Genomic DNA, 26629 nt, shown 5'->3' with positions numbered 1-26629 from the left:
GACTCACCCAGTTGTGGTTTCTCTCTCTCTGTATCTCTCTCTTTTTTGTCATCCCCTGCTGTGCATGTCTGTCTGTCTGTCTGTCTGTCTGTCTCTCTCTCTCTCTCTCTCTCTCTCTCTAAGTTTTATAGCTCCCTCTGCTCATAGCTGCCATTCTCCAGTTTGACCTTGAATGCCCTTATCACTCCGTGGGGGCCAGCTGTGCATATGCATGCATGCAAGCTGGTGTATTTGTGGCCCTCTCTTGCTCTTGTTCTAATTTAGTGAGGCTAAACCAACCACTTTCATCACGGGGTGGAGCTGTGGAGTTCTGAGTACTGTAAACGTCATTACAGAGTCTCTGGTCCTATTTAAGATATTTAATATTTGCCAATGTTCTTCTCTGCTTTGTCTTCATTTCCTAAACAACCACATACATACTAACCACAGTTTTCTGTGGCTTCTTATATCTCATTATGAATTAAATGCCCCGTAACTGCATGGGCTGCCATCCATTTCCTGTTGGTGGATGTAAGGATGTAAGCCAGAGCTTTCCTTGTCATGTAGAGCCAAACGTTTGACTTTTGGGATAAGTTTGGTCCACTTTGCAGCTTATTCTGGCCAAGACCAGGCCTACAGAAAGGAAGAGACTGTCTGACTGACATGTAAAGCGACAAACCACAGTTTTGTTTTTATGTGACGTAAGATTCAGAAATCTATTATATCACAATAATAGACAGACGCACAGTAAAATAGTAGCTTCTGCCTTTGTGAATGGTTGTATAGACAAAATCAAAGAAATTAGCAGAATATGTGTGTATAATTCGTGATCAGAGTTAAGGCCAGGGGCGGTTCTAGGGTCAGTGGACATCCAGGACTTATCCCACAGACATCCATGTATGCATCATAATACACAGGATGCACTTTAAAATATCTTTAAAAGATACATTGGCAAAGAGTCAATTTTTAAATGAAGTAAAAGTCTTTCAATATTGTTTGTTAAAGAATACAAAACATAAAAAGTTAGAGCCCGACCGATATGGGATTTTTGAGACTGATACTGATTTTAGAGGGGGAAAATTCACTGATTACTGATATGGTGGCCGATATAGTTAATTTTCGAGCTGGAAGGAAAACAGACCTTTTTCTATGTGGATTGTGCACCGATTTTGCACCGATATGACTGTGCAAACGTACTCAGAAGGCTGCTTTCTTAAATATTTTTATCAAAGAATATTTTACATTATTATTATACATTTTCAACAAATTCTAGAAATGAACACTGATTAAATAAAGAATAAATAAAAATACAATAAATAGCTAAATAAACATCAGTACTGTATGTTCAGTATCAGTCAGTTGTTGACCATTAAAATAAATAAAAAATTCAAATAAAATAAATAGCTAAATAAACATCAGTACTGAATGTTTAGTATCAGTCAAATGCTGACCATTAAAATAAAGAATAAATAAAAATAAAACTGCACTGCAGCTCACCAACTAGGTAACAACATAGTGTGAAATCAACACACAACAGACACAATCCACCACCACACCGTTGTCTGTTGAGCTGCAAAAAGATGCTCAGATGTTTACCTTTCAATCTGCTACGATACTGACTGCACTGAAAAACTATAGCTGGCTAACAGCAAACAGATGTGATAAACATGAGTGACATGGTTGTCAGGGACAGGGTTAACGTTATATTAGTTATATTGAAAAGGGAAAATTATGGGATCGTTGTTTATTAACTTTCCAGTATGTATTTCACAAACTAGTTTGCAGCTTACCGAGAAGACACCGCTTAACTCCTCACCGCTTAACTCCTCACCGTTTAACTCCTCACCGCTTAACACCACACCGCTTAACACCGCATCGCTTAACTCCGCACCGCTTAACTCCGCCCTGTCTGCAGAACCACAGTCAGCTCAGCTTAGCTCAGCTCTGTAAACAATGGAGTTGGAGCGCACTCTGCAGGACAAACAACATTATGACATCAATTCAAGCATTGTTTTCTGCATTATATGTTCTGAAAAAAGTTTATATATCTGCGCATATTGGTAAACGTATACACCGATACCGATGTATCGGTAAAAGGCTAATTTCGATAAATCGGCCGGGCACTATAAAAAGTATGCCTGAGCATAAAATGAGATGGATTGAAAACATTACAGATTTACCAACTTCTTTATTCCACCACTGTAGCAATAATCCGCAATCCTCCTTAATAATATTGCTTTATGCTATTATAATTTTTAATCAAATTCATTGAACACAGGCTATATGTTTAAAACCTACAAATCCAGAGCCATGACACCAAGCTGTTATTCCTATTAGGAACCTGCCTACAGAACATCCACAAAGTATATCGTATTCATCAACAAAAATGAATGATCACAAAGTGAGAATACCAGACTTTCCAAGATGTTAGATTAAAAAACAAAAGTATAGCACAGGTAAGGTTTAACATGTGCACTGCTGCAGCCATGGATGATAGAAAATCAGTCCATTTCTCTTTCATATTATGTTGATAGTGAATCCAAACTTTAGTCCCGCAATCTGCCAACCTTGAATGCACCAGCTCCCTTTCCACTGCAAAAAAAGATGCCGGTTTTCTGAAAACACCGTAAAACAAGTATGCTGGAGTTTGCGATGGGTTGATTTGTCCTTCCTAGTGTTCACATGAAACTTACGGCACAAGTTTTCAAATGTTTTACGCACTTCCAAACATGGTCTAGTAGATTGGAGTAGAAAAAATATGTCTGTAGTGGGTGAGTGATCTAGAAAAAAAACCTTTTTCATGATCATAACGTGGATTCTTTTCACAAAATTAATCATAAAATACAATTACAGAGGGTAACAGGTGCATATTATGGCCATGTGTCGTAAGGGTCAATGAAGTGATGCTCATTTTTGTCCTGATCTATTAAATTAAAAATACATAAAAATGCAATTCACAAAAACCATTTACTTGAATACACCTCTTCTATGATGAACATTTGTCAATTGCTGAGTTTAAATTCATAGTGGTATTTTTTTCTGGGGCTTAAGTAAAAAATGTGATGTGGTGTCCAGAAACAATTTTTTTTTTTAAAAGTCAAAGTCTCATTAAAATCTGAAATTCCTGAAAATAGAAATGTTGGCATGACTAGTGCAGAATAATATTTTATTGTTATTTCTTAAAAAATAAACAGTGAAACAATTGTTTTAAAATATGATTCATATTGTAGATTTTTCTCAGGGTTACACCACATGAATAAAATGTGCCTTTTCATAAACACGTTAAAATAAATATCAAAAACACCTGATATTTATTTTGACGTGTTTATGAAAAGGCACATTTTATTCATGTGGTGTAACCCTGAGAAAAAGTCTTGATATTTTTGACTCAAAAATTCCTTGAAAAATTTATTTGAAAACTTTTTGGAAATGAATAAGTTGTTTACACTTTCATGTATTCAAGGTGCAAAGAAAGTATTATAATGCTTTTTACTTAATGGTTACACCACATGACAATTTGAAAGTTATTTATGTATTTATTTATTTTTTGTAGAAAATGCTATAAAGGTTTTTCAAAAATTTATGAAACCAGACTGGACAAAGATTACATTTCTGAGAATATGACATGTGTTTTATACTAAATTTTTAAAAGGTTTCTCATTTTGATTTTGGGGGTAATTTGTCAGTGACCCATAAGTAATAGACCCCCACCCAAAAAAAGAAAAAAACAAAACCAAAAAAACTTTGACTACACAACTTTGAACGTTAAACTTTAACTTTCCCTTAAAAAAATCTATAGTTGTCTCTTACAGTTACAAGGCTGTTAAGGGACAAATAGTTAGCCGCATTTGACAGTGCAATTAATTAGTAGTAATTAGCAGAATACATCTTGCCATTTGAGGTGCTGATGTCGGCAGAGGCCGTTTTACTACTACTTTCTTTTTTAAATGTCCATTTCAATATTGTAATAAATCTCCTCAAGACAAGTGCACACCTATGAACCATTTGTCTCTAAAGCATCGAGGTAATTACATCCAAAATTTCCAATCTCATTGGCTGGATCGTATGTAACTTCTTATCCACGATTGGCCAGTTTACATGTCAATCAGTACTTCTTGTCTGATTGGGCGGTTCTTGTCAAGAGTGAATGAAGACACTGTTTGATGTGCAGTGAGCAGAATAGCGGTTCTAATAAGGATTTTTTTTTCTGCGCACATGAAAACGTCTTGGTTACTGATGTAACCTCTGTGCCCTGATGGAGGGAATGAGACGTTGTGTTGTTGTAGTGACACTAGGGGTTTGATTTTGAAAGCCCAAATCACCTTTGCTTAAAATAAAAATGGCCAATGAGAATTGGCGAGTGGAATGTGCATGCCACTCTCCGCCCCCGGACATACGGGTATAGAAGGAGATTCAGATTTATGCTGAGGAGCCGATAGAGAGTCCCGGCCATGTTAGCGGCCGATTCAGCGCCGCGGCAGGAGGGACACAACATCTCGTTCCCTCCATCAGGGAACAGAGGTTACATCAGTAACCAAGACATTCCCTGTCTGTCACTCACTCAACTTGTGTCGATGTAGTAACACTAGGGGTTCCTATAGGAAATGCCGCAGGCACTGAACCATGTCACGAGGTACGGAAGAGTGGACATGTGCAAGCTGCTGCGTGCCTCGCAGCAAGCGCTCAACCACATCATGACCTTCCAGTGAGTTAGGTAAGGTGTCTCCTTAGTCCCGTTAAGGGGGGAGGAGGCACTTACCCAAGTAGGTTACCGGCGGTGCCTTTCCTGATTTGCTGTTAAGCAATTTTCCGCCGAGCACTTTCTAGAATAGCGCTGTGAAGTGCTCTTCCCTCTCCAGGAAGGAGTGCACTATGGAGAACACATCCTACCAGAGTGAGGTTAACATGTGGAGAATACCTCACATGGACTTACCAACGGGGAAGTTCACATATGGAATGATACCACTGGAGGACCCTATCTACAGAGAGGGTACGCAGTCACAGTGGCCGAGGCAGAGAAAGCTCTGGCAAGGGGAAACACATCTAAGAGTTCATCTAAGGGGAAACCGAACAGTGGAAACTCATCATATGGGATTACCAAGGGGGAATCACCATGCATGGAGCACTGAGCCCGAGCACACGGGCCCACGGGTACTGGGCCTGATGTCGTTACTCCTCCAGCGAGTTCATCAACAAATAGTGCTTAAGAATTAAAGAGGCGTCTGGGGTTCACTGGATACGGGGAACTGTTGTGGACAAAAAGGCACACATTATCACCTTTGAAAAAGGGGAAAGGCACAATGCAAGCGGTACACCCAACTGGCCGCCCGGTCTACCTGCTGTTACCGCATAACACTCGGGTCGAAACTGGGTCTATGCGTAGGTTATAAAACCTTGCAAAGGTATTGGGTGTAGCCTAACCTGCAGCTCTGCATATGTCTGCTAGAGAGGTCCCCCTTGCCAGTGCCCAGGAGGACTCCCAAGGGGCACGGCAAGTCCTGAGATTGGTATGCAAGAGAAATGGCATCCACAATCCAATGGGCTATTCTTTGCTTGTAGACAGCTTTCCCCCTCTGCTGTCCTCCAAAACAGACAAAGAGCTGCTCCGAGTGTCTAAAGCTCTGCATGCGGTCCAGATAGATATGCAGGGTGCGAACTGGACACAGCAACGACAAGGCCAGGTCTTCCTCCTCTGAAGGGAGCGCTTGCAGGTTCACCATCTGGTCCCGAAAAGGAGTGGTGGGAACTTTGGGCACGTAACCGGGCCAGGGTCTCAAGATCATGTGAGAGTGTGCCGGCCTGAACTCCAGGCATTCGCTGGTAACAGAGAGCGCCTGCAGGTCCCCCACCAGGAGGGCTGTCTTCAGAGACAAAGTACTGAGCTCGGCCTGCTCCAGGGGCTCAAAGGGGGCTCTCTGTAGGGCAGATAGGACCACAGAGAGATCCCAAGAGGGAATCAGGCGCGGTCTAGGAGGATTCAACCTCCTCGCGCCATTGAGGAACCTGTTGATCAGGTCGCGCTGTTGTGAGGGCCTCCCATCCAGTGTGTCGTGGTAAGCTGCTATGGCAGCCACGTACACTTTCAGGTTAGAGGGAGACAGCCGTCTCTCCAGACTTCCTGAAGGAAAGATATCACAGACCGATGGCGCATCTCTGTGGGTCTTCCCCACGGGAAGAACACCTGTTCGTGAAGCAACACCACTTCAAGGCATACAGCTGCTTTGTAGAGGGGGCTCTGGCCTGAGTGATCATGCTTACCACCACTGGCGGAAGACCCGGCAGGTCTTCCGCGTCCCGTCCAGGAGCCAGACGTGGAGATCTCCAGAGGTCCGGCTGTGGGTGCTGGAGCGTGCCCTGCCCCTGAGTGAGAAGGTTCTGCCTCAGGGGAATGCGCCAGGGAGGTGCTACTACCAGGAGCATCAGATCCGAGAACCAAGTCCGGTTGGGCCAGTACGGCGCAACGAACAGGACTTGCTGCTCGTCCTTCCTGACTTTGTACAGAGTCTGTGCAATGAGGCTCACTGGAGGAGACGTATACTTGCGTGGCCCCCGAGGCCAGCTGTGCGCCAAGGCACCCGTGCCGAGGGGAGCCTCGGACAGGGAGTACCAAAGAGGGCAGTGAGAGAACTTTTGGGAGGCGAACAGGTCTACCTGCGCCTCCCCGAATCTCTCCCAAATCAGCTGGACTACATGGGGGTGGAGTCCCCACTCCCCACGGAGCGTTACCTGCTGTGAGAGTGTGTCCACTGTACGGTTGAGGATGCTCGGAAGGTGAGTGGCTCGCAGTGACTTCAACGTCTGCTGACTCAAGAGGAGGAGGCGGCGCCGAGAAAGTCCGCTTTCTTGATGCGCCCATCTACCAAGGGGGGCTTTTTGGTGACACCGTTGAGGGTTTCGCTCATCAGTTCTCGACGGTGAGGAAGCTATGCCGAGGTTATTAAGCACATCTTCCCGTGGCGTGACTCAGCCGCCTTCAGGCCTCCGAAGTCCCTCACCCCGTCTGCTTCTTGCCAGCGGTGCTGACCCCGGCTCCCGTACCATCAGAGCCCGTATACCAGCCTCAGAGAAGAAGATCGAGGGAACGGGAGGTACTCACGTTTGCCTGATTGACTGGAAAGACTTCCAGTGCCTGGCCATCGCAAGTCCACTGACCCAGGGAATGAGGAAACTGCTTTTTTACCGACCATGTGGGCACCGAGGCCCAGAGGGGACCCAGCGATATAATACTAACCATGCGCTGGCCCAGGGGCGATGGTGGGGCTGGAGAGTTCACCCGGGCCAGACCGGTCTGAGTCAGTCGCCTCATCCCCGGGTTGCCCGTGCCAGTGCTGCCTCGAAGCCCATCCGGGGTTCTTGGGGTCCAGCTGACAGGCAGGTGGAGCCGACTTCCCTCGGGAGGATCTTCTTCTCCGAGGCTGGTATACGGGCTCCGATGGTACGGGATCCGGGGCCAGCACCGCTGGCGAGAAGCAGATGGGGTGCGGGACTTCGGAGGCCTGAAGGCGGCCGAGTCACGCCACGGGAAGATGTGCTTAATAACCTCGGCATGCTTCCTCACCGTCGAGAACTGATGAGCGAAATCCTCAACGGTGTCGCCAAAAAGCCCCCCTTGGTAGATGGGCGCATCAAGAAAGCGGACTTTCTCGGCGTCACGCATCTCCGCATGGTTGAGCCACAGTTGCCGCTCTTGGACCACAAGAGTGGACATCGTCTAGCCCAGGGCCGTGACTTTCATCGCCCATGAGGCGAGGTCGGTCACAGTACACAGTTCTTGCATCAGCCCTGGGTCAGTTCTACCCTCGTGCAGATCTTTCAACACCTTGGCCTGGAGGACCTGCAGGATGGCCATGGCATGCAGGGTGGAAGCGGCTTGATCCGTGGCCTTGTAAGCCTTCGTCATCAATGAGGAAGAGAACTTACAGGCCTTGGATGGAAGCCTTGGTCGGTCGCGCCAGGTGGCTGCACCCTGCGGGCATAAATGCACCGTTACAGCATGCTCTACCTGGGGGAGCTCGATTTATCCCTTAGCCGCTCCGCCGTCGAGGGTAGTTAGGATGGATGAGCCCACGAAGCATATACGGGCAGAAAAAGGTGCCTTCCACGACTTCGTTAGCTCCTCGTGCACTTCCGGGAAGAAAGGCACCAGGGCGGGGCGTGGCTGTGAGTCGCGCTCTGAGCCCAGTAACCAATCATCCAGCCAGGAACGCTCAGGGCAGGGTGGAGGGTTCCACTTCAGCCCGATGTTCGCAGCTGCCCGGTCAAGCACAGCTGCCATCTCAGCGTCCGCCTCATCCTGTGCTCTGCCGCCCGTGGGCGGGAGCTCAGAAGATTCGTCTGCTTCCGACAGCAGAAGCCCACCCTCCGATGCTGCGACCGAAAGCTCATCCTCGTCGCGAGCCGTGAACAACACATTAAATCTGCCCTGAGGCGAACCGCCTGTATCGCTCGTCAGCTCTTCTGGATAGAACGAGCATGCTGGGGGATGGGAGGTCCGTGGGGGTTGAGCCGGCGAAACAATCCCATATCCACATCCAGATCGCCCGCGGTGCTTGCCGACCCGGCCGGCTGAGCATCAGCCCAGGACGGAGCAGGTTGGGGAGCATGAAGAAGGAAGTGAGCTGCGACCGCAACGTTCTGATGGGCATGTTTATGGTATAAAATGTGCAGCATACAGACAAAAGAATGATGAAAGAGGATCTTACTTTAGGCAGATGTGTGAATGGCTTTTGCTGCAGATGGTACATGAGTGAATGGGAACTTAAGAGTATTTGAGTAGATTTTATTCCTTTTTGTAGACTAATTAATCAAAAAAATGTGCATGACATGATCTTGGAAAATGTCTCTATGTGAACAATCACACAGATGTAGGTAAATTTGCAGCAGCTTGTTAATAACTTTGCACTCTGGTATGTTCATGTTGACTGATCTCTTTCTGGCTACTCTTCTTGTGAGGTTTGTTGAGGCATGCTGACTGCCCCCTGCTGACCCAGCTCGTAAAAACACAAAGTTACATGTTCTTCAAGCTTGAATAGCTTTGACGGTAGTACAATACGCATTTTTATTACAAAATATACGTACGGTTTAGGAGGCATGATTAATTGCGTAATTTTTAAACTTTTTTAAAAATATAATCACACCAAATTAACACGTTATATTGACAGCCCTACAAATTGCAAAACCAACATTTTAATAAGCATCAATCTTTTAATACTTTGGTTTACTTATTGCTTGTTTTTATGAAAATTGCATTAATTACCAATTTACGCTCATTCCATTAAACATTAGTAAGATTAAAAATGTAAAGTCAATTAAACATTATTTTCTTTGAAAGTCAAGACTTGTCTTGTAATCAATATGTAATCATGTAATACATAAAAAAGCAAGTAATCTGACTATGCACATTTAAAAATTGAGTGTTATCTAATTAAAAGTACCTATTTTTATGTAATTTGATTACGTAATCCAGATTACATGTAGTACCATACTACCCAACAGTAACTGTTTGAAATGTGTGCACCCTGTCTCCCGGAAGTTGCATCTAATTGGCAATCTAATTGGAGTTTTTAATTTTGGTGAGCACTTGCTAATTTTATGTAAACTATGGATTTATTGGCTAGGGAACGGTCTGCAGGTGTGCTGTCTGAGACTCTGCTTTCCCTTGTGTTTGAAGAAGTTCCTCTAATTCAACCTCTCAAATTCTAGTGCACTGATTACACAATGCTGGCACCTCTCCCTTCTACCAGGGAGCCAAACTGATGTTGAGTAACTCATTATACTAGCATCAGAGTGCATTACTCTTAAATATTGTGTAAGCCTGAAACCTGCAGTTCAGACATGCCTAAATGTGTCATGTCAAAAACCATTAGCCTCAAGTTATGCAGGAGAAAGATGGATAGATATGGACCCAATTAAAGCCCAAAATGAGCCTAAAGGAACAATAATGCAATAAATCAAATAGGTGAATATAAAGCTTTGGGTGTTTAAGAAGGACATATGCCATATTGTTATGGTTTTGAAATTTTGACATGCAAATGAGAGCTCTTTAACCGGGTTTGACATTTTAAAATAGATGTGTGATATGTTTTACCTATTCAAGTGAAAGCATGCTTGAACTATACCTTCCCCTGGTTATCACAGCTGTACAAACCAATATGATATCTGGGACTGTGCCCTTGAAATTTTTTTTTTTTTTTTTGGCCTCAGTGGATGTTACGAGACAAAAGTAAAGGGTTTTGGTCAAGACACTGAGAATTTAATCACATTTACACCACTTTTTATAATTTACATATGATTTTATCAATTCAAGTGCAGTGCTGTCACATTTATAGATATAAGACATAAGTTTTCCTGAAAGCAGTCTCATCTAGCCTGACAACTGACTTGCAGCTTAAAGTCTGCTCCACACTGGGGCTTATTCTGGTCAAGAACCGGCCACTTAGACAGGAAGAGACCATCTGACCGACATGTAAAGTGACCAACCACAGTATGCTTTGTTTTTATGTGTCATTTAGAGGCCTGTAAGTGTTTTGTCAGTGACTTGGTTTCTTTTTCATCAGCTAGAAATCAAGTTATGCTCTGACTGGCTGTGACTGTTCCACATCGCATGGTAGGGATGGAAATGGTAATGAATTTAATACAATATTAATACCATATTAATACCATTAATTTAATACCATTAATAAGAACACTAATAATTACAACAAAGCTCTATCTTTAACCAAGGATGTAACCATGGTAATTATTGTGGTTACTATGGTTTTACCATGGTTTTACTATAGATTAACAATGGTAATTTGTGTGGTTACTATGCTTTTTTTTCTACAAATATTTGTAGTAAAACCATAATAACCACAAAATTATGATTTTTTTTAACACCATATTTTTCATTTTCCTGTTTTATTACTATGGTTTTACTACAAATATAAAGGTTAAAATATGATTACTATATTAAAACCATGGTAAAGTTATTGTGTGGGATGGCAAAATTATTGTGAGGGAAGGCAAAATTATTGTGAGGGAAGGCAAAATTATTGCGAGGGAATGCAAAACTTATTGTGAGAGAATGCAAAACTGTTGCAAGGGCACGCAAAACTTATTGCGAGGGAACACAAACTATTGCGAGGAAATGCAAAACTTATTGCGAGGTAACAAACTATTGCGAGGAAACGCAAAAATTATTGCGAGGTACGCAAACTATTGTGAGGGAACGCAAAACTTATTGCAAGGGAACGCAACCTATTGCGAGGGAATGAAACTTATTGTGAGGAAACGCAAACTATTGCGAGGGAACACAAAACTTATTGCGAGGGAACGCAACCTATTGCGAGGGAATTAAACTTATTGTGAGGAAACGCAAACTATTGCGAGGGAACACAAAACTTATTGCGAGGGAACACAAAACTTATTGCGAGGGAACGCAAAATTTATTGCAAGGGAACGCAAACTATTGCAAGGGTGTGCAAAACTTATTGCAAGGGAACACAAACTATTGCGAGGAAATGCAAAACATATTGCGAGGTATCGCAAACTATTGTGAGGGAATGCAAAACTTATTGTGAGGGAATGCAAACTATTGCGAGGGAATGCAAACCTTATTGTGAGGGAATGAAACTATTGCAAGGGCATGCAAAACTTATTGTGAGGAAACGCGAACTATTGCAAAGGCACGCAAAACTTATTGCGAGGAAACACAAACTATTGCGAGGGAACTAAACTTATTGTGAGGGCACGCAAAACTTATTGCAAGGCAATGCAAACTGTTGTGAGGGAATGAAACTTATTGTGAGGGAACGCAAACTATTGCGAGGAAACGCAAAACTTATTGCGAGGGAAAACTTGTTGCGAGGGAAAGCAAATCTTATTGTGAGGAAATGCAAACTTATTTTTGAGGGAACTCAAACTATTAAAAGGGCATGCAAAACTTATTTCAAGGGAACGCAAACTATTGCAAGGGCATAAAAAACGTATTGCGAGGGAATACAAACTATTGCGAGGAAATGCAAAACTTATTGCGAGGTAACGCAAAACTTATTGTGAGGGAATGAAACTATTGCAAGGGCATGCAAAACTTATTGCTAGGAAGCACAAACTATTGCAAGGGCACGCAAAACGTATTGCGAGGGAACGCAAACTATTGCGAGGGAATGAAACTTATTGTGAGGGAACGCAAAACATATTGCGAGGGAGCGCAAACTGTTGCAAGTGCACGCAAAACTTATTGCGAGGGAGCACAAACTGTTGCAAGTGCATGCAAAACTTATTGCAAGGGAAAGCAAACTATTGCGAGGGAATGAAACTTATTGCGAGGGAATGCAAAACTTATTTTCAAGGGAACGCAAATCTTATTTTGAAAGAATGCAAAACTATTGCAAGGGCACGCAAAATGTATTGCGAGGGAATGCAACTATTGCAAGGGCACGCAAAACTTATTTTGAGGGTACGGCAACTATTGCGAGGGAACGCAAAACGTATTGAGATGGAACATAAACTATTGTGAGGAAATACAAAACTTATTGCGAGGGTACGCAAACTATTGCGAGGGCACACAAAATGTATTGTGAGGGAGCGCAAATGATTGTGAGGGAATGCAAAACTTATTTTGAGGGAATGCAAACTTTTGCAAGGGAATACAAAACGTATTACGAGGGAACGTAAACTTTTGTAAGGGAATTCAAAACTTAGTGCGAAGGAATGCAAACTATTGCGAGGGAACAAAATGTATTGTGAGGGAACTCAAAATTATTGCGAGGGCATGCAAAACTTATTGCGAGGGAACACAAACTATTGCAAGGGAGCACAAACCATTGCGAGGGAATGCAAAACTTATTGCAAGGGAATGCAAGCTATTGCAATGGAACGTAAAATGCATTGCAAGGGAACGCAAGCTATTGTGAGGGAACGCAAGGTATTGTGAGGGAATGCAAACTATTGCAAGGAAATGCATAACTAACTGCGAGGGCACGCAATATAATTTCAGAACAAAAAATTCCCGCTTGTTCTCTAAGGGGCTCCATAGGATTGCAATTTTGAAACATATGTATAAAATCATGAGCACTCACCTGAGATGAAGACTTCAGTCCTATCATTAACCTTATAAAAGCTGTTTTATTCTACATGAAAAGGGTCCCCTAATGGGGGCTCCCATGTTGTGATCACATGACCAGCCGAATGCTACTCGTCAAATATCAGTAACTGCCCTGTTATTAGACACTTTCACTTATGGATTAAATGAATCGTGTCTGACTAAATAGTGAATTTCTACAATGGTATCGGTAACTTAAAACGATATACCCTTACAAAAATGTTTAACTAGCTGCAAACTTGCCACAAATTTGCAGCAAATTTCCCGCTTGTTATTTTCACATGTAAATGAGCTTTTGATTTACTGCAGATGTTTGCCAGAAGTTTGCAGCTCTTCGCTGGTAGTGGTGGATCTCCGGCAAACCTTTGGCAACAATGGACAATTTGCCGCAAGTTTGCCGCAAAGATAATTTGCATGTGAAAATGATCAGTGGTGAATTTGCGGTAAGTTTGCTGCAAATTTGCCATAAACTCTCTATTTTCGTAATGGAAGCGTTTGAATGATGCTGCATCCATGCCCCTAGGTGTCACTGTAAGTCCAAGACGACATGCTTAAATAATTACTTTGTGCACCTTTAAAAAAAAAAAAAAAAAAAAAAAAAAAACACTTCTCGGTTTCTAACCCTATACACTTGTTTTTTTACAGTGTGGACAGACAGACTTACTTGTTACGTCTGGTTAGGACATGGTGTTAAATCCAGATTGCTCGAGGGGGCCTGTCCCTGTAAAATGTGTATTGTAAATCACTTTGGAATAAAGTTTCAGCTAAATGACTACTGGCTTGCTTACTCAAAAGTGCTATTAATGATAATTTTACAATTCTCACATAAACTGCTGGTGTCTTTGATATCTCTGCAGCTATGTGTGTTTGTGGTGACAGTGTTTCTGGGAAGGCATCTGGGTGTTCATGCAGATGCTTCATCGAAAGTATGAACAGCTTTTGCCCTTTGCACATGCACACACTCTCTTTCCTGTGTGCCTTCCTGTCATCTCTATTTTAGAGTGAGGTCAGTGGGCCTCTGACGACTCTTGGTTTCCTTTCTCAGGTTGACTGTGCCACCGCTGCCTGGCCAGGCCACGCGACAGCAAGTCGCGCTCCTGAGGCATGGTGGGAGATGGGTAGTGGTACATGGGATTATTTCAAATCATGTAAACATGGCTTTCTTGCTTTTTCAGATTTTTTTAAATAAGCTGATTTTAGGAATTATCAGCGTATTGGTGTGCATGTAACGCGCCTCAATGTGTATGAGTGTGTCTTTTGTAGGGGCATCTTTCTGTTGCTGAACTTGTGCAGACCAAGGTGTTTTATAACATGGAGAAATTAATTTTTTTTTGATTTTTAGTCCATATTTTTTTTTTTTTTTTTAGCTTTTTAGGCCATCTAGTGCGTCCCTTAAAAGTTGACCATTTAACTTTTAACACATGCACACATTTAATATATATATATATATATATATATATATATATATATATATATATATATTATTGGAGAATGAGACAAACAATTTCATAACTCATCTTGCACTCAGATTCCTAACCAATTTTTTTTCCCCAATAAAATGCTCTCTAAAATGAGAATATTCCTGCCTCCTGCAAAGTACCAAATAATGGTTCATGACATAAACTAAGGCTATTGGCTATTTAAAAAAAAAAAAAGAAAAAAAAAAAGAAAAAGGAGTACGCTCTTTGATATGTCTGGCACAACTTCCTGTTTCAATTGTAAATGCTTAAACACATGAAAGAAAACGGCACTCTTCAAGCCATTTCTTGGGGTCTTTACAATTAAGTACTGCACCTTTTACCTGTTTAACACGAGGTATACACCTCAGCACTCATGTTACATGTCAAAGTTTTGAATTAAAGTATCTGCACACCTGTGTGCTGCACTTTTAACCATGTTAAACTTGCCTTAGGGTCTGACACACTCATTAACGCCCTGTTTGACCCAACTTGCATAACCAGTCAATCTACTGCTGTAAAAATAATTACTAGACCTAAAGTATCATGTCACTAAAATTTCCCCTTGTGTAACGTCACCTTTTCCTTTTAAATGAGATACACCATCTAAACGACTGCACCTGCAAAGAGCCTATATTTCTTGACATCAACCAGCAATACATTTTTGTAAATCATTTTTTATTCATCACATGGCATACTCCGTGATTGCTCTTTATCATACGTGACTTTACTGTAAGCTAACCAAAATGGAGTCATGAAGTGTGTTGGGTATGCGAGCATGTGAATGCATATGAGAATGAGAGAAGGTTGAGAGTCCATGCAATTGGCCTTTGACCTACTTTTTCCACCCCCTTCTCATCTGTAATTGTGTCTGTATGACACCTGGATCCCAGTGCGAGATGACGTTCCATTCCATACACTCTCCCTTGACTTGCTTTGTGATTATCTTTCCAATCTCTTGTCTTTCGGTTTTAGGGCTCTTTGTGCTGTGGTGTATAATACAATATAAATATTGTGGTGGACGTGGCCACAGTATTCTTCCTTTCCTCCGTCTACCTCTCTCCCCCTCTATTGGCTCTCCTTCTGGCTTCTTACCAGTCAATTTTTGTTGTTGTTTTTTCTACCAACTTGGCAGCTGTCTGCTGAAGGAATGCTCTCTCTCTCCCGCTCTCTATCTTTCTTTCTTATTGTTTTATAGCTCTCCTCAGCAACAGGCTGGCCCCTTCACAAACTAAATCTGAAGGATAATTAAACATTTCATTCTTTTTAAAACACTGCTTCTATGTTGTTCTCTCTCTGATCTTAGATTAATAAACCACCGTGTTGGTTTTGAAGGACGTCCTGCCAAGGCACAGTTACCAGTGTTACTCAGAGTTGAACTGTGTGGGATAAAACTGCACATGTATGAAAACGCACATTGATTTTATACACACTCACACGCATGGACGTAGTCGCTCGCTTGCGTTTTTTTGCAAAAACATGTGAGTCATGGGATGAATGGGATTGAGGTCAGGTGCTGCTCATTTACAGAGGGAAGTGGGATCAAATCAACCTCATGAAAATTACATGACTGTGGCGAAATTTTTTCAAAATTGTATTATGTGGTCCCTTAGACGTACCCAGGTGAAATAAACTGGGTTATGGTGTAGATTTGGTATTTGCGAGTGTAGGTTCTACTGGTTGTTTAGATCAGTGTCACTATCAGAAATAATTAATGATTTATTTAGTTATTAAATAATATTTAAATTAATTAGTAGATTCCAACTCATTAAAACCTCATACGGGGCACCAGTAAATGTAGTGCACTACGTTCAGGAGTGGGTTTGGTTATTAGCAATAATTCATAATTATCAAAGATAATTATCAATTATTAAAATCAATTGAACATTGATTTGAATCAGTGTTAGCTCTTTTAATCTTTCACATCAAAGATAACCATCGAATTCAATAGAATATTAATTATCAAAGATAATAAATTATTAAAATCAATGGAACATTGATTAGAATTAACACTAGCTTATTGATCCTTCAAATTCAACAATCGTCAAAGATAATTATCAGTTATCAAAATCAATAGAATATTAATAAGGATTAATATCGCCGGTGCACCACCCTGGAATCAGGGACTAATAACCAGACAGTATAACAGTCTCAATATTAGATTGTTCTCTTAAGAAAATCGACATTCAAAAAGGAAACAATGAAGGTTTGAATCCGAGCACTGACATCCCCTGCCAGCATTTGACACAGGTGTATGCAAAACAAACCAAAACACTTCTCTTTGAAATATAACAAAGTTTATTTATGCAGTAATATCAATTAATAATCAGTACAATGCAGTCAGTAAACTTCCCACTTACAGCTACAAACTAAACAGTGACATGATTAGATATGGTAACCAAAATAAGCCTATAACACATGAGAGTAAGGTAGGTGTGTGTGTGTGTTTGTGAGTGTGAATGGGTGTGTGTGTGTGTGTGTGTGTGTAAGGAGTGACACGCACAAAATGGCAGACGTGACTCTCATGGAGAGTACGTCACGCAAGATATCCGGCCAGAGAATATGGCCACGAAAGTGACCGGAGAGAAGCCGGTTAATGGCATCTGCCCGTTTACTGCGTGTCTCCACTTGTATGATAACTTAGGGACAAAGCTGAGCTTTATCATGAAGATATCTACTAGCCAAAAGTGTGCGCGAGAATGTTTGTGAGGGGTCGTGTGTGTGTGTGTGGTTAGTACGAGAGAGGGAGAATAAAGTGGCGGCACCAAAGCCGGTTTTGCGATCTTGGGAGAGAAAGCAGCTGTTAGTTTATCACTCAGAGATGCGGTGAACGGCTTGTAAACCGTCCCGCGGTCTTTGGTTCTTTAATGGATAAACTCAGTGTGCCGGTCTCACCCGCGATGGCTGAAATACACAACAGTCCAATGTGGTTGGACTACAGCACAGCAGATCTTATTTGTGATAACAGTACATTACAGTAATACCTTGAGTATTATTAGCAGCAATGAGCGGACTTGGCAGTCCGTAAACTCTACAAGCAATAACCTTGATACACAAGAATAACACACTATAATATTCTATCTCTGCCCAGATGTAAACCTCTTACTTGAATCACATGAGGATGCAGGTAGAATATGTGTTCAACGTGTGCTCAGTTAGGTTTTACGACTGTGTTAGGCCTGCCTTTGTCTTCTATCTGAATACATGAGGCCCAACACTAGTTACTGTACATATGTTCTCCCAAGATGCAGCCAAGGTGTGGAATGGGTCCATTTTAGGGGCCTCAGGATTGCATCCTTGCTATTTGTGGACAATGTGGTCCTGATGGCATCGTCACGCTGTGACACCAAGCTCGTAATGGGGCAGTATGAGGCCAAGTGTGAAGCCGTTGGGATGAGGATCAGCACCTCCAATTCTGAGGCCATGGTTCTCTGCTGGAAAAGGAAGGATTGTCCTCTTCAGGTAGGGAATGAGCAGCTGCCCCAAGTGGAGAAGTATCTCAGGGTTTTGTTCACAAGTGAGGGAAAGTTGGAGCATGAGATCGACAGGCGGATTGGTGAAGGAGCTGAGTCTGAAGGCAAAGCTCTCAATTTGCCAGCCAGTCTATGTTCCAACCCTCACCTATGGGTAGTGACTGAAAGAATAAGATCAAGGATACAAGCAGCCAAAATTAGCTTTCTTCGCAGGGTGGCAGGGCTTACACTAAGGGATAGGGTGTAAGGCTCTGACATCCAAGAGGTACGGTGAATAAAGCCACTGCTCCTCCAGTTGAGGTGGTTCACAAGGGTGTAGCACGTCCCCCGCAATTTTTTTACATTATGTTTGTGAGGTAAAAGTTTGATCGGTTGTTTTTGCCAATTCAAGCAGATTACTAGATCTGTGTTAAATATGTAAAGCTATTTTTAATATCAGCTCCTGTTTTTTTTTTTTTTTTACCTCTATGTTGCTGTGCACTCGACAAACTGTAGGAAAAAAGATAGATCTGCTGTGTTCTTAGAACACTTAGGCATTTTACTGAAGTGAATAGATATGTAGACACTTTTTTTTATACATGAAAACGTACGGTCATTAATGAAACTCATTATAATTATTATAAGACTATTATTGTTGTCTTTTGATAAATTCATGCTCAGCAGCTCACAAACTGTAGGGAAATGTTAGATTTGCTTTGTTCTTATAATGCCTAAAACCTCGACTAAAGTCTCTTTGCAGATCTGTAAACATACAAATTATTGATTCAGTGACTAACTCGTTTCACACAAGACACTCATTTGTCACCACCCTATGGCATCACCAGAAATGGTCACTGAATCATTAAATGGATCTAAATGAATTTTGGTGAACGTAGTCGAAACACTCAAGCCACTTGGATACATTTAAATCCCACAATGAAAAAATAAATTGCACATGCACATTTGTCATTATTGTAATTGATTAAATAATTTATTCAGGACCAGCTTGTGCTCAGTCGTTTATTGTCATGTGTGAAACAGAAGTAAGTGCTCCTCAAGATGCCCTTTATCTGTGCAGCTAATTTTGTGAAATTTTGCAATTATTTCACAATACTTGAATCTTTAAAATACTACAAATATTAAAAGTAAATGATACATATATATTAATATAATACTTATATTATACTTATATATAACATATAGTGTAATGTATTAATACTGCACTGTAATTGTTGGGTCTGTGCAAGCCACCTACTGACAGCTGTGTCCCCTCCACTTTTAAAATGACTGCTATGCCCCTGGTGGTTCGGGCATCTGATTAGGATGCATCCTGTATGCTTTTATGTGAAGGTGTTCCGGGCATGTCCAATGTCCAACGACATAATTTGTGTGAAAAGGAATAAAAGTCATTGTTATTGTTGAGCAGGGGTATTCAATTAAAGTTCCAGGAGGTCTGGTCTCTGGATTTCCTTCCCAGCAAAGGTCTGGACAATAACTTACATGGTGCTAGTAGTCAGTATAGCTATGAAATGACATAAGGAATGCTCATTTATTTTAAATAGTAGGCCTAATTGTAAATTTCCAAGTTGGCAGTCATAGTACTTTGTAAAAGAAGAAGAAAAAAACAAAAAAACATCCAAGTCGAAACAGTCTCTTTAAATCTGGGCAAGGATTAGGATATTGGGGCTCTAGAGACAAAGCCAAAGTTTTGGGGTTTGAGGGATCTTCTACCAAAAGATTAAAATATTTCAGTGAGTTTATCAATCGAGAGCACATTGTTATAAATATTAAAAGATAAAATCAAGAGGCCTGGGAAGCTCAGCAAGTAAAGACACTGACTACCACACCTGGAGTCACAAGTTCGAATCCAGGGTGTGCTGAGTGACTCTAGTCCTAAGCAAACAATTGGTCCGGTTGTTAGGGTGGGTAGAGTCACGTTGGGTTAACCTCCTCGTGGTCGCTATAATGTGGTTCTCACTCTCGAGTGCATTGGGAATTGGGCATGCCAATGCGCATGCCTGTAAATGGGAAAAAAAAAAAATCAACTGTTCATTTTGAAGCTGAATGACAACAGTCCAGTATTTGTGTTTGAATATTTTTAGATACTCATGGGCAGTGTTGGGTAACGTTACTTCTAAAAGTAACTCGTTAGAATATTGCGTTACTCCTTTAAAAAGTAACTTAATTAATTAAAATGTTACTTGTTATGGAAAGTAAAGTGTTACATTACTTTTGCATTACTTTTTTTCTCACCGCCACTCTCTCTTCTGCTATACTATGCATTCCATACATATAAGCCATGCATTGCATACAAAAGACATTACAGGTCATGTTAGCTATGGTACAACACTCTTGTCTAAACAACATACTAAACAAACAAATATTTAGAAAGTCTACAATCAGTAGGTCTTCACGTCATATTTATAATAAAGACTCAATAACAGGAATATGCATAATTTGTTATTTCATCAACATGGCAGCCAACACGAATAAAGAAAAATAACCACTGTCTTACCTAATGCAACAAAGTTCAACATCTAAACCTGCATCATATGCCTCCATATACGGTGCCCATCGACAGAGTCAACTTGAGATGTTTTTCAGAAGTCAGGATAAAATTCAGTGGGGGATGCCAACCTAAAATGTTCAAGGAATAAGTCTGATGAATAAATGAATATGTTTCACTTAAGTCATCTCAGTGCAAGCTTGTTTTGAGTTGATCCACGGTGCATACTGCAGACAGCCTACTGCAAACTTGCATGTTGATACAACTTGAATGGATATATTTTTAATGCTACCAAAATGTCATAAAAATGGTATGTTTCACAATTCTCATTACTTGTTTTTTACATGACAAAAATGTAGAATATTTTAAGAAATTAAAAAGTTTGTCTGTGTACACAAACCATATAGAACGTTGCTTGCAGCCGCTGATCCAAAGTCAGCTTTTCTCATACCATTCTACTAGTTACAGGGCGCTCTAACATGGAGCAGTTTGGCTGCATAAGTCAGTTAATTGAGCAAGTATGTCACCATGTGTATCATGCCGTGGCCAGTGGAAGGCTAGTTTTATAATCCCTCTGCTTAAACGCGGTCCGGATGGAACCAAGCTGGGGTCCGGACCTGGACCTGGACCTGGACCACGGCCTGCTAATTGGTGACCACTGTTGTAGAGCCTCTAGTGTTTATTTCACCAGGAAAATGCTGCGATACATACAACAAAGGCGCGCAAAAGTGTTGTCATAGTAACATGATTCTATGAGACCAGGTTGGGTTCAATATTGGGCTTGAATCTTTAAATTGATATTCAGGGAGGGTTAGGGTTAGTATCACATTAGTAGGATTGCAGAATTGTATCACATTAGTAACAGAAGTATGTATGTATCAGAAGTGTGGCCATAACTGATTAAAAGCTTGTTAACTGCCATGCAAACTACTAAGAACAGGAAGTGAAATACAATCTGTACTGTGTTAGCTGGAATAGTCTCAGCAACCAGCATTTACGTAATGCATTTTGATTTATACACAGTGGGTTTAAAACGTCTGAAACCACATTGAAAATCTGGGAAGTTTTCATGTAAACTTGGAAATAAACAATGTTTTAGGGTTTTGGAAAATTACAAACAAGGAATAGTTATAAGTCTGCACTATTTCTAGGTCACTTATTCAAATGTAAGCAAATTTGTGACATTGACCATGTGAACTCCTTTGTACAAAAGGTCAGATTTTCTTGCTTCAATAGAAACACATAAGATGATCGTTTTGTAACTTTTCTCAAATTATTCTAGAATAACATGGATCATCAGGTTTTGCACAAATTTGTGGAGTCCACGAAAGCTTGAGTACATGTTGTCATTCAAAAACTTTTCACATTTTCACTCAAATTTTGATGCTGCTAATATAATTTGTAATGAAAATAGAAGCTAAATAGAAGCATTTTCAATAGTGGCATCAGATTTTTGGACCCCACTGTATTTGAAAAAGTAGTGTCACTGTTTTTAAAATGTGTTTGAGTCTTGGAGAGCCATTGTAATTTGTTGTGTGTGCGTGGAAGGTTTTCACTGCAGCTCTGACACCTCCACGTGGTCTCCTCCACTCTCCTGTCAGTACCCTCCCCCCATCCCAGTGCACACTGCACAGTACAAGAACATAGACAGTGTGTGTCCGCTTGTGTGTGTGGCTTCATCTGAACAGCAGATCGTTGAAGCTTTAGCCACTCCCTTCATGCAAGATTTTTTTTTTCATCACTTTATCTCCTCCTCCACGAGTTTCCCTTGTTCTCTCTCACCCTCACCCTCATGCTCACTTGCTCACCCTAGCTTTTGTGTGAGTGGGCATACGTGTGCAGCACGGACAGAGGAAGAAAGAATGCATGTGTGAGACTGTTTTAGCGACCACGAAGAGACATAGGCAAAAACGACTGCAGGGACAGACAGTAAATTACACGGGACACAAGGAGATTGCATAGAAGCAAACACACAGTCTTGGGGATCGCAGAGGTACATGCGCAAGGAGAGAATGGAAGACAGCCCGGCAGGTTTAGTTCCAGCCTGTAACTCTACGGCTATACTAAACCACCACTGCACCGGTAATGCAAAGCAGGAATTGAAATGAGTCTACTGAGATACGTGTGTGTGTGTGGCCATAATGTGTAGTGTTAGTATGAGTCTTCTTCCTTTTTTGTCATTTGGAGGTTCAACTCGGCTCACCACACGGGACAGGAAGTAGTGTGTAACACTCTGACCTCTCTACATTGAGGCTGAATTCACCTCAGTGGTGTGTGTGTGTGTGTGTGTGTTTAGAGAGTAAGACCATTCATTTGAATGTTTGCCTTGGCTGTTAAAGTGAGAATGGATAGTGAGCACACTAGAGTGTTTTGTGAATGGTTAGTTTAAACTAATTAAAAAACTGAAGTTGGTTAATCTGAACAAAAGGCGATAAACTTGGGTTAGGGTTTTAAAAAAATCCTTAAATAGAGACCAGTAGCTCATCCTAGAGCTTTCAAGCTACGTCCACCAAATTTGGTACAGCCCTTCATCATGTTCTGACTCTGGTTGCGTTACCTTTTCTAACCAATCCGATTTATGGTTTTCTTGTTGCGGACATTTGAATCTCCTACTTTTAATTGAACGTGCAACATCTATTGAAAATTTCTGACTGTAACTCTTCCAAGAACTTTCAAGCTGCATCCACTAAACTTGGCATAGGCTGTTCTGACTTATTACATTGAGACGAGGAGGAGAGCATGGCCAGGCCGTGATGTAGCGTGGCCAGGCCGTGATGGAGCGTGGCCAGTGCTGAATCAGCTGATCAGCAGGAGTGCGAGATAAGGGCTGGCCGGAGGCACCGGTTCGAGAGAGAGAGAGACGCACGCGGCCGCGCTGCATGTTTGTTTATGTTGGTTTTAAGTTAAATTAAAGTTTGTGTTTACTGTTCAGCCAGTTCCCGCCTCCTCCTTGCCCATCATTTAACTGTTACAGTGGTGCCGAAACCTGGGAAGGAGGAGGGATGCGCTGTCGCGGAATCCTCGCCGCTGCCATCTGCCAGGGGAGATGCCGCGGCTGTCTGCCTGGGGACAGAGGGGTCGCTGCTGGCCGGCGAGAGCCGGAGGAACCGTGGCTGTTTGCCGAGAAGGTGATGAGCGGTTTCGTCCGCCAGAGGCCGAAAGACTCTCTGCCGTCCTTCAGGGGAAGCGCGAGCTGGCATCCGACAGAGGGCGGAGGAGCGGTTGAGGACCGGGCGACGGTGCGTCCGGGAGCCGGTGAGCAAGTTCTTCTCTCTCTCCTCTGTCTCTCTGTGTGTCTCCGCTCGCCCTTTTCCTCTCCCCACGCCTCCCCTCGTCTCTCCCCCCAGGTTCACATGGGTGTGCCACTGGCTGACAGAACGGCCGAAAGGACAGCGTCTCCCCCCCAGAGATGGGGGGGGGGGGTTAGTCAGTTCGAGGAGGAAGGCGTGGCCGGGCTGTGATGGAGCATGGCTGGTGCTGAATCAGTGGAGGGCGAGATAAGGAGCAGCTGGAGATGCCGGTTCAAGAGAGAGAAGAACTTGCTTGCCAGCTCCTGGACGCACTGTCGCCCGGTCCGCAACTGCTCCTCCGCCCTCTGGTGGATGCCAGTTCGCTCCTCCCCCGGCGGATGGCAGCGAGTCCTCTGTTCCCTGGTGGATGGAACCGCTCCTCCCCTTTTCGGCAGATGGCCGCGGTTCCTCCGGCTCTCACGGCCGACGGCGACCCCTCCGTCCCCAGGCAGATGGCCACGGTTGTCTATCTGTCTATCCATCTATCCATCTATCTTCTACTGTATCTGTCTGTCTGTCTGTCTGTCTGGTCTGGTCTAAATGACCTTCAAACTTCAAGGCTTTTTTGCTAAGCCACCATTCAATGTTTATCTTGAACTTTCTATCTCTAGTTATTTTCTGTTCATGCATGTATCCATGTTTTGTGGCTTTATTGAGATGCCACGTCTGTACAGACTGAGAGTCTTTCTGTGGTGTCATATTCATAGTGAACTGGCCTGGGGAGCATAAGCAAATCTCTTTTTGTAAAAGTGTGTGTGTTTGGGAGGGGGGATAGACCGTTAATACTGAGGATGTGAATCAGAAACACACACACAGTTGAGTTCCTTGCCTGAATGTTGACTGAATAGTGTCACTGGACAGGGTGTTATTTATTTTCTTTGAACATGCACGTGTGATAAATTAACAAGAAAAAGATAGTTAACAATTAACCTGTACATGTGTGTGTGTGTGTGTGTGTGTGTGTGTGTGTGTGTGTGTGTGTGTGTGTGTGTTTATTTGCTTATGCCATATGTGAATTTGAGAAAAGTATATATTATGCTAGTGCCCAGAGCTTGTTTGCATGTGACATGTAAATGTTGGGCATACATAAGATAAGTCTTAATAAGATATAATTCTTTTTTTCTCATTCTCTCTCTTGCTTTTGTCCTGGATACGCTTTTCTTATCCTTAATTAAAGGTGTGTTGTTTTATGTTAATATACATTCTCATATCCCAGCTTGATATGCAGAGACAACTGTAAGTAAAACATTTCTGATGATTTCCCCAAAAAATGTAATCAGTGCGGCTCTGTGGTGCTATCAAAACATTGCTCTGTTTGTTTGAGCATCCCGACCAGCCCGACATAGCAACATTAGGTCAACCAATGGCGTGAGTTTAGAGGCTGGACTACTTGTTTTATTAGCCAATGGAAAAAAGGGGGACTGTTTGGGAAAAATGTTTGAAAACAGTCATTGTTTTTACAAATCTGTTTGGTGATGCTAGTGGTGCAGCAATTACACACACCTCACCTTTAAATAAAGACAAACAATGAAAAGTAAAAAGAAAAAAAAGGTGTTGCATGACAGAGAGTTGTAGTAAATAACTAATCACTCTATCTATCCTTCAAACGTTTTATCTTGCCATAACATTCATAAGCATACAGACAGTATGCAGTACAATTACACACACACACACACACACACACACACACACACACACACACGCACAGAGGTGTGGTTTCAACTGTCTTCTTGTATTTGGCACTGCAGTTGTATATCAGGCTTGATTCCAGCAGGGAGAATCCGCACTCTCAAACAACTTTCAAAGATGGACAAACACTGTCTGGTGTGTGTTCTGTAGGATGTGTTTGTGTTTTCAAGTTTAAATGTCATGCCGAGAGGTTAGTTTCGGATTGTGCAATAGATATCCAAACCTTGTGCACAAACTAATAGAAAGCCAGATGCTGTGCCACTTATGTTTGTCTGGACGGCTACACAGAGATAAATGAGTTTAAACACACACCAACTAAGCCATGAGAAGATATTAGTGGTGGGTACAAATATCAATTTCCCGATGCATCGCGATCTTCATTTGAACAATCTCAATATTTGATCGATCTTTTACTCTCTGCATAACCCACCACTACAATGAGAGGAAATCACTCACATTTGCAAAATACTAAAAAGTATAAACTTGGCAACTGGCTGGTAAATGTTTAGATTTCACTCACCAGTGTTTGTGTAGTATAGTGGTGGAGTATTCAGTAGCGAGATCCTTTCACTGCATGTTGAGAGTAAAAGTTACGTAATGTGTGTCCAAATACGAAATCCACGCAACCCATTGAATAATGTCTTTTTTAATATGCTTTTGGCCCTCTACGGTCAGGTGTTGATCAAAACCAACAAAAAATAAACGTTTAATTCTACCAGTTTTAGCACATGTTCAACAAATCAATGTAAATAGTAAAATTAAACAATAAACGTAACAAAAAAACAAAACAAAAAATACGAAATATAATATCTTATTTATTGATTGAATATATGGATTTGTTCATTTTTATAAAGCCAAAATGTGTCCAAAATAATGAAAAACTAATAAAATATAATTTTTAAAATTAATATTTTTTTAAATGTACCTAGTAAGAAGGATCCCTGTATAATTAACAGCATTAGCTGGGAGAGATTTTCTTTCATATGTAAGCAAAAGGAACATTATAACTGAAATAAATCCATATGAATCAGTATCGAATTGGAATTGAATTGAGAACTTGTGAATCTGAATCGAATCAGGAAATCTGTATCCATACCCACCCCTAGATGATATCCTTTAGTTGTTGTTTGCACAAAAAAAAGTTACCAAAAGTATCATGGTATTACCATGCTTTT

General features: G+C 41.7%; 1 protein-coding gene across 5 annotated transcripts in view; it reads left to right on the top strand.

Annotated features, from left to right (window-relative positions):
• LOC127412167 (echinoderm microtubule-associated protein-like 4) overlaps window positions 1-26629 on the top strand; it is a 140848-nt gene that overhangs the window by 29835 nt on the left and 84384 nt on the right. For 2 of the 5 annotated variants that reach the window (XM_051648315.1, XM_051648314.1), the window contains exon 1: window positions 23465-23730. The exons of 2 other annotated variants lie outside the window; for them this stretch is intronic. In XM_051648315.1, the coding sequence (XP_051504275.1) occupies window positions 23478-23730 (253 nt within the window). In that variant the 5' untranslated portion in view covers window positions 23465-23477. Of the gene's footprint in view, window positions 1-22267; window positions 22558-23464; window positions 23731-26629 lie in introns of those variants that run through there. One more of the 5 variants, XM_051648316.1, reaches the window with a different exon arrangement.

This window comes from Myxocyprinus asiaticus, chromosome 21 (assembly GCF_019703515.2).
Source record: "Myxocyprinus asiaticus isolate MX2 ecotype Aquarium Trade chromosome 21, UBuf_Myxa_2, whole genome shotgun sequence".
Taxonomy (NCBI): domain Eukaryota; kingdom Metazoa; phylum Chordata; class Actinopteri; order Cypriniformes; family Catostomidae; genus Myxocyprinus; species Myxocyprinus asiaticus.
The sequence above is the reverse complement of the archived record's forward strand: the minus strand, read 5'-3'. Positions and strand labels throughout refer to the sequence as shown.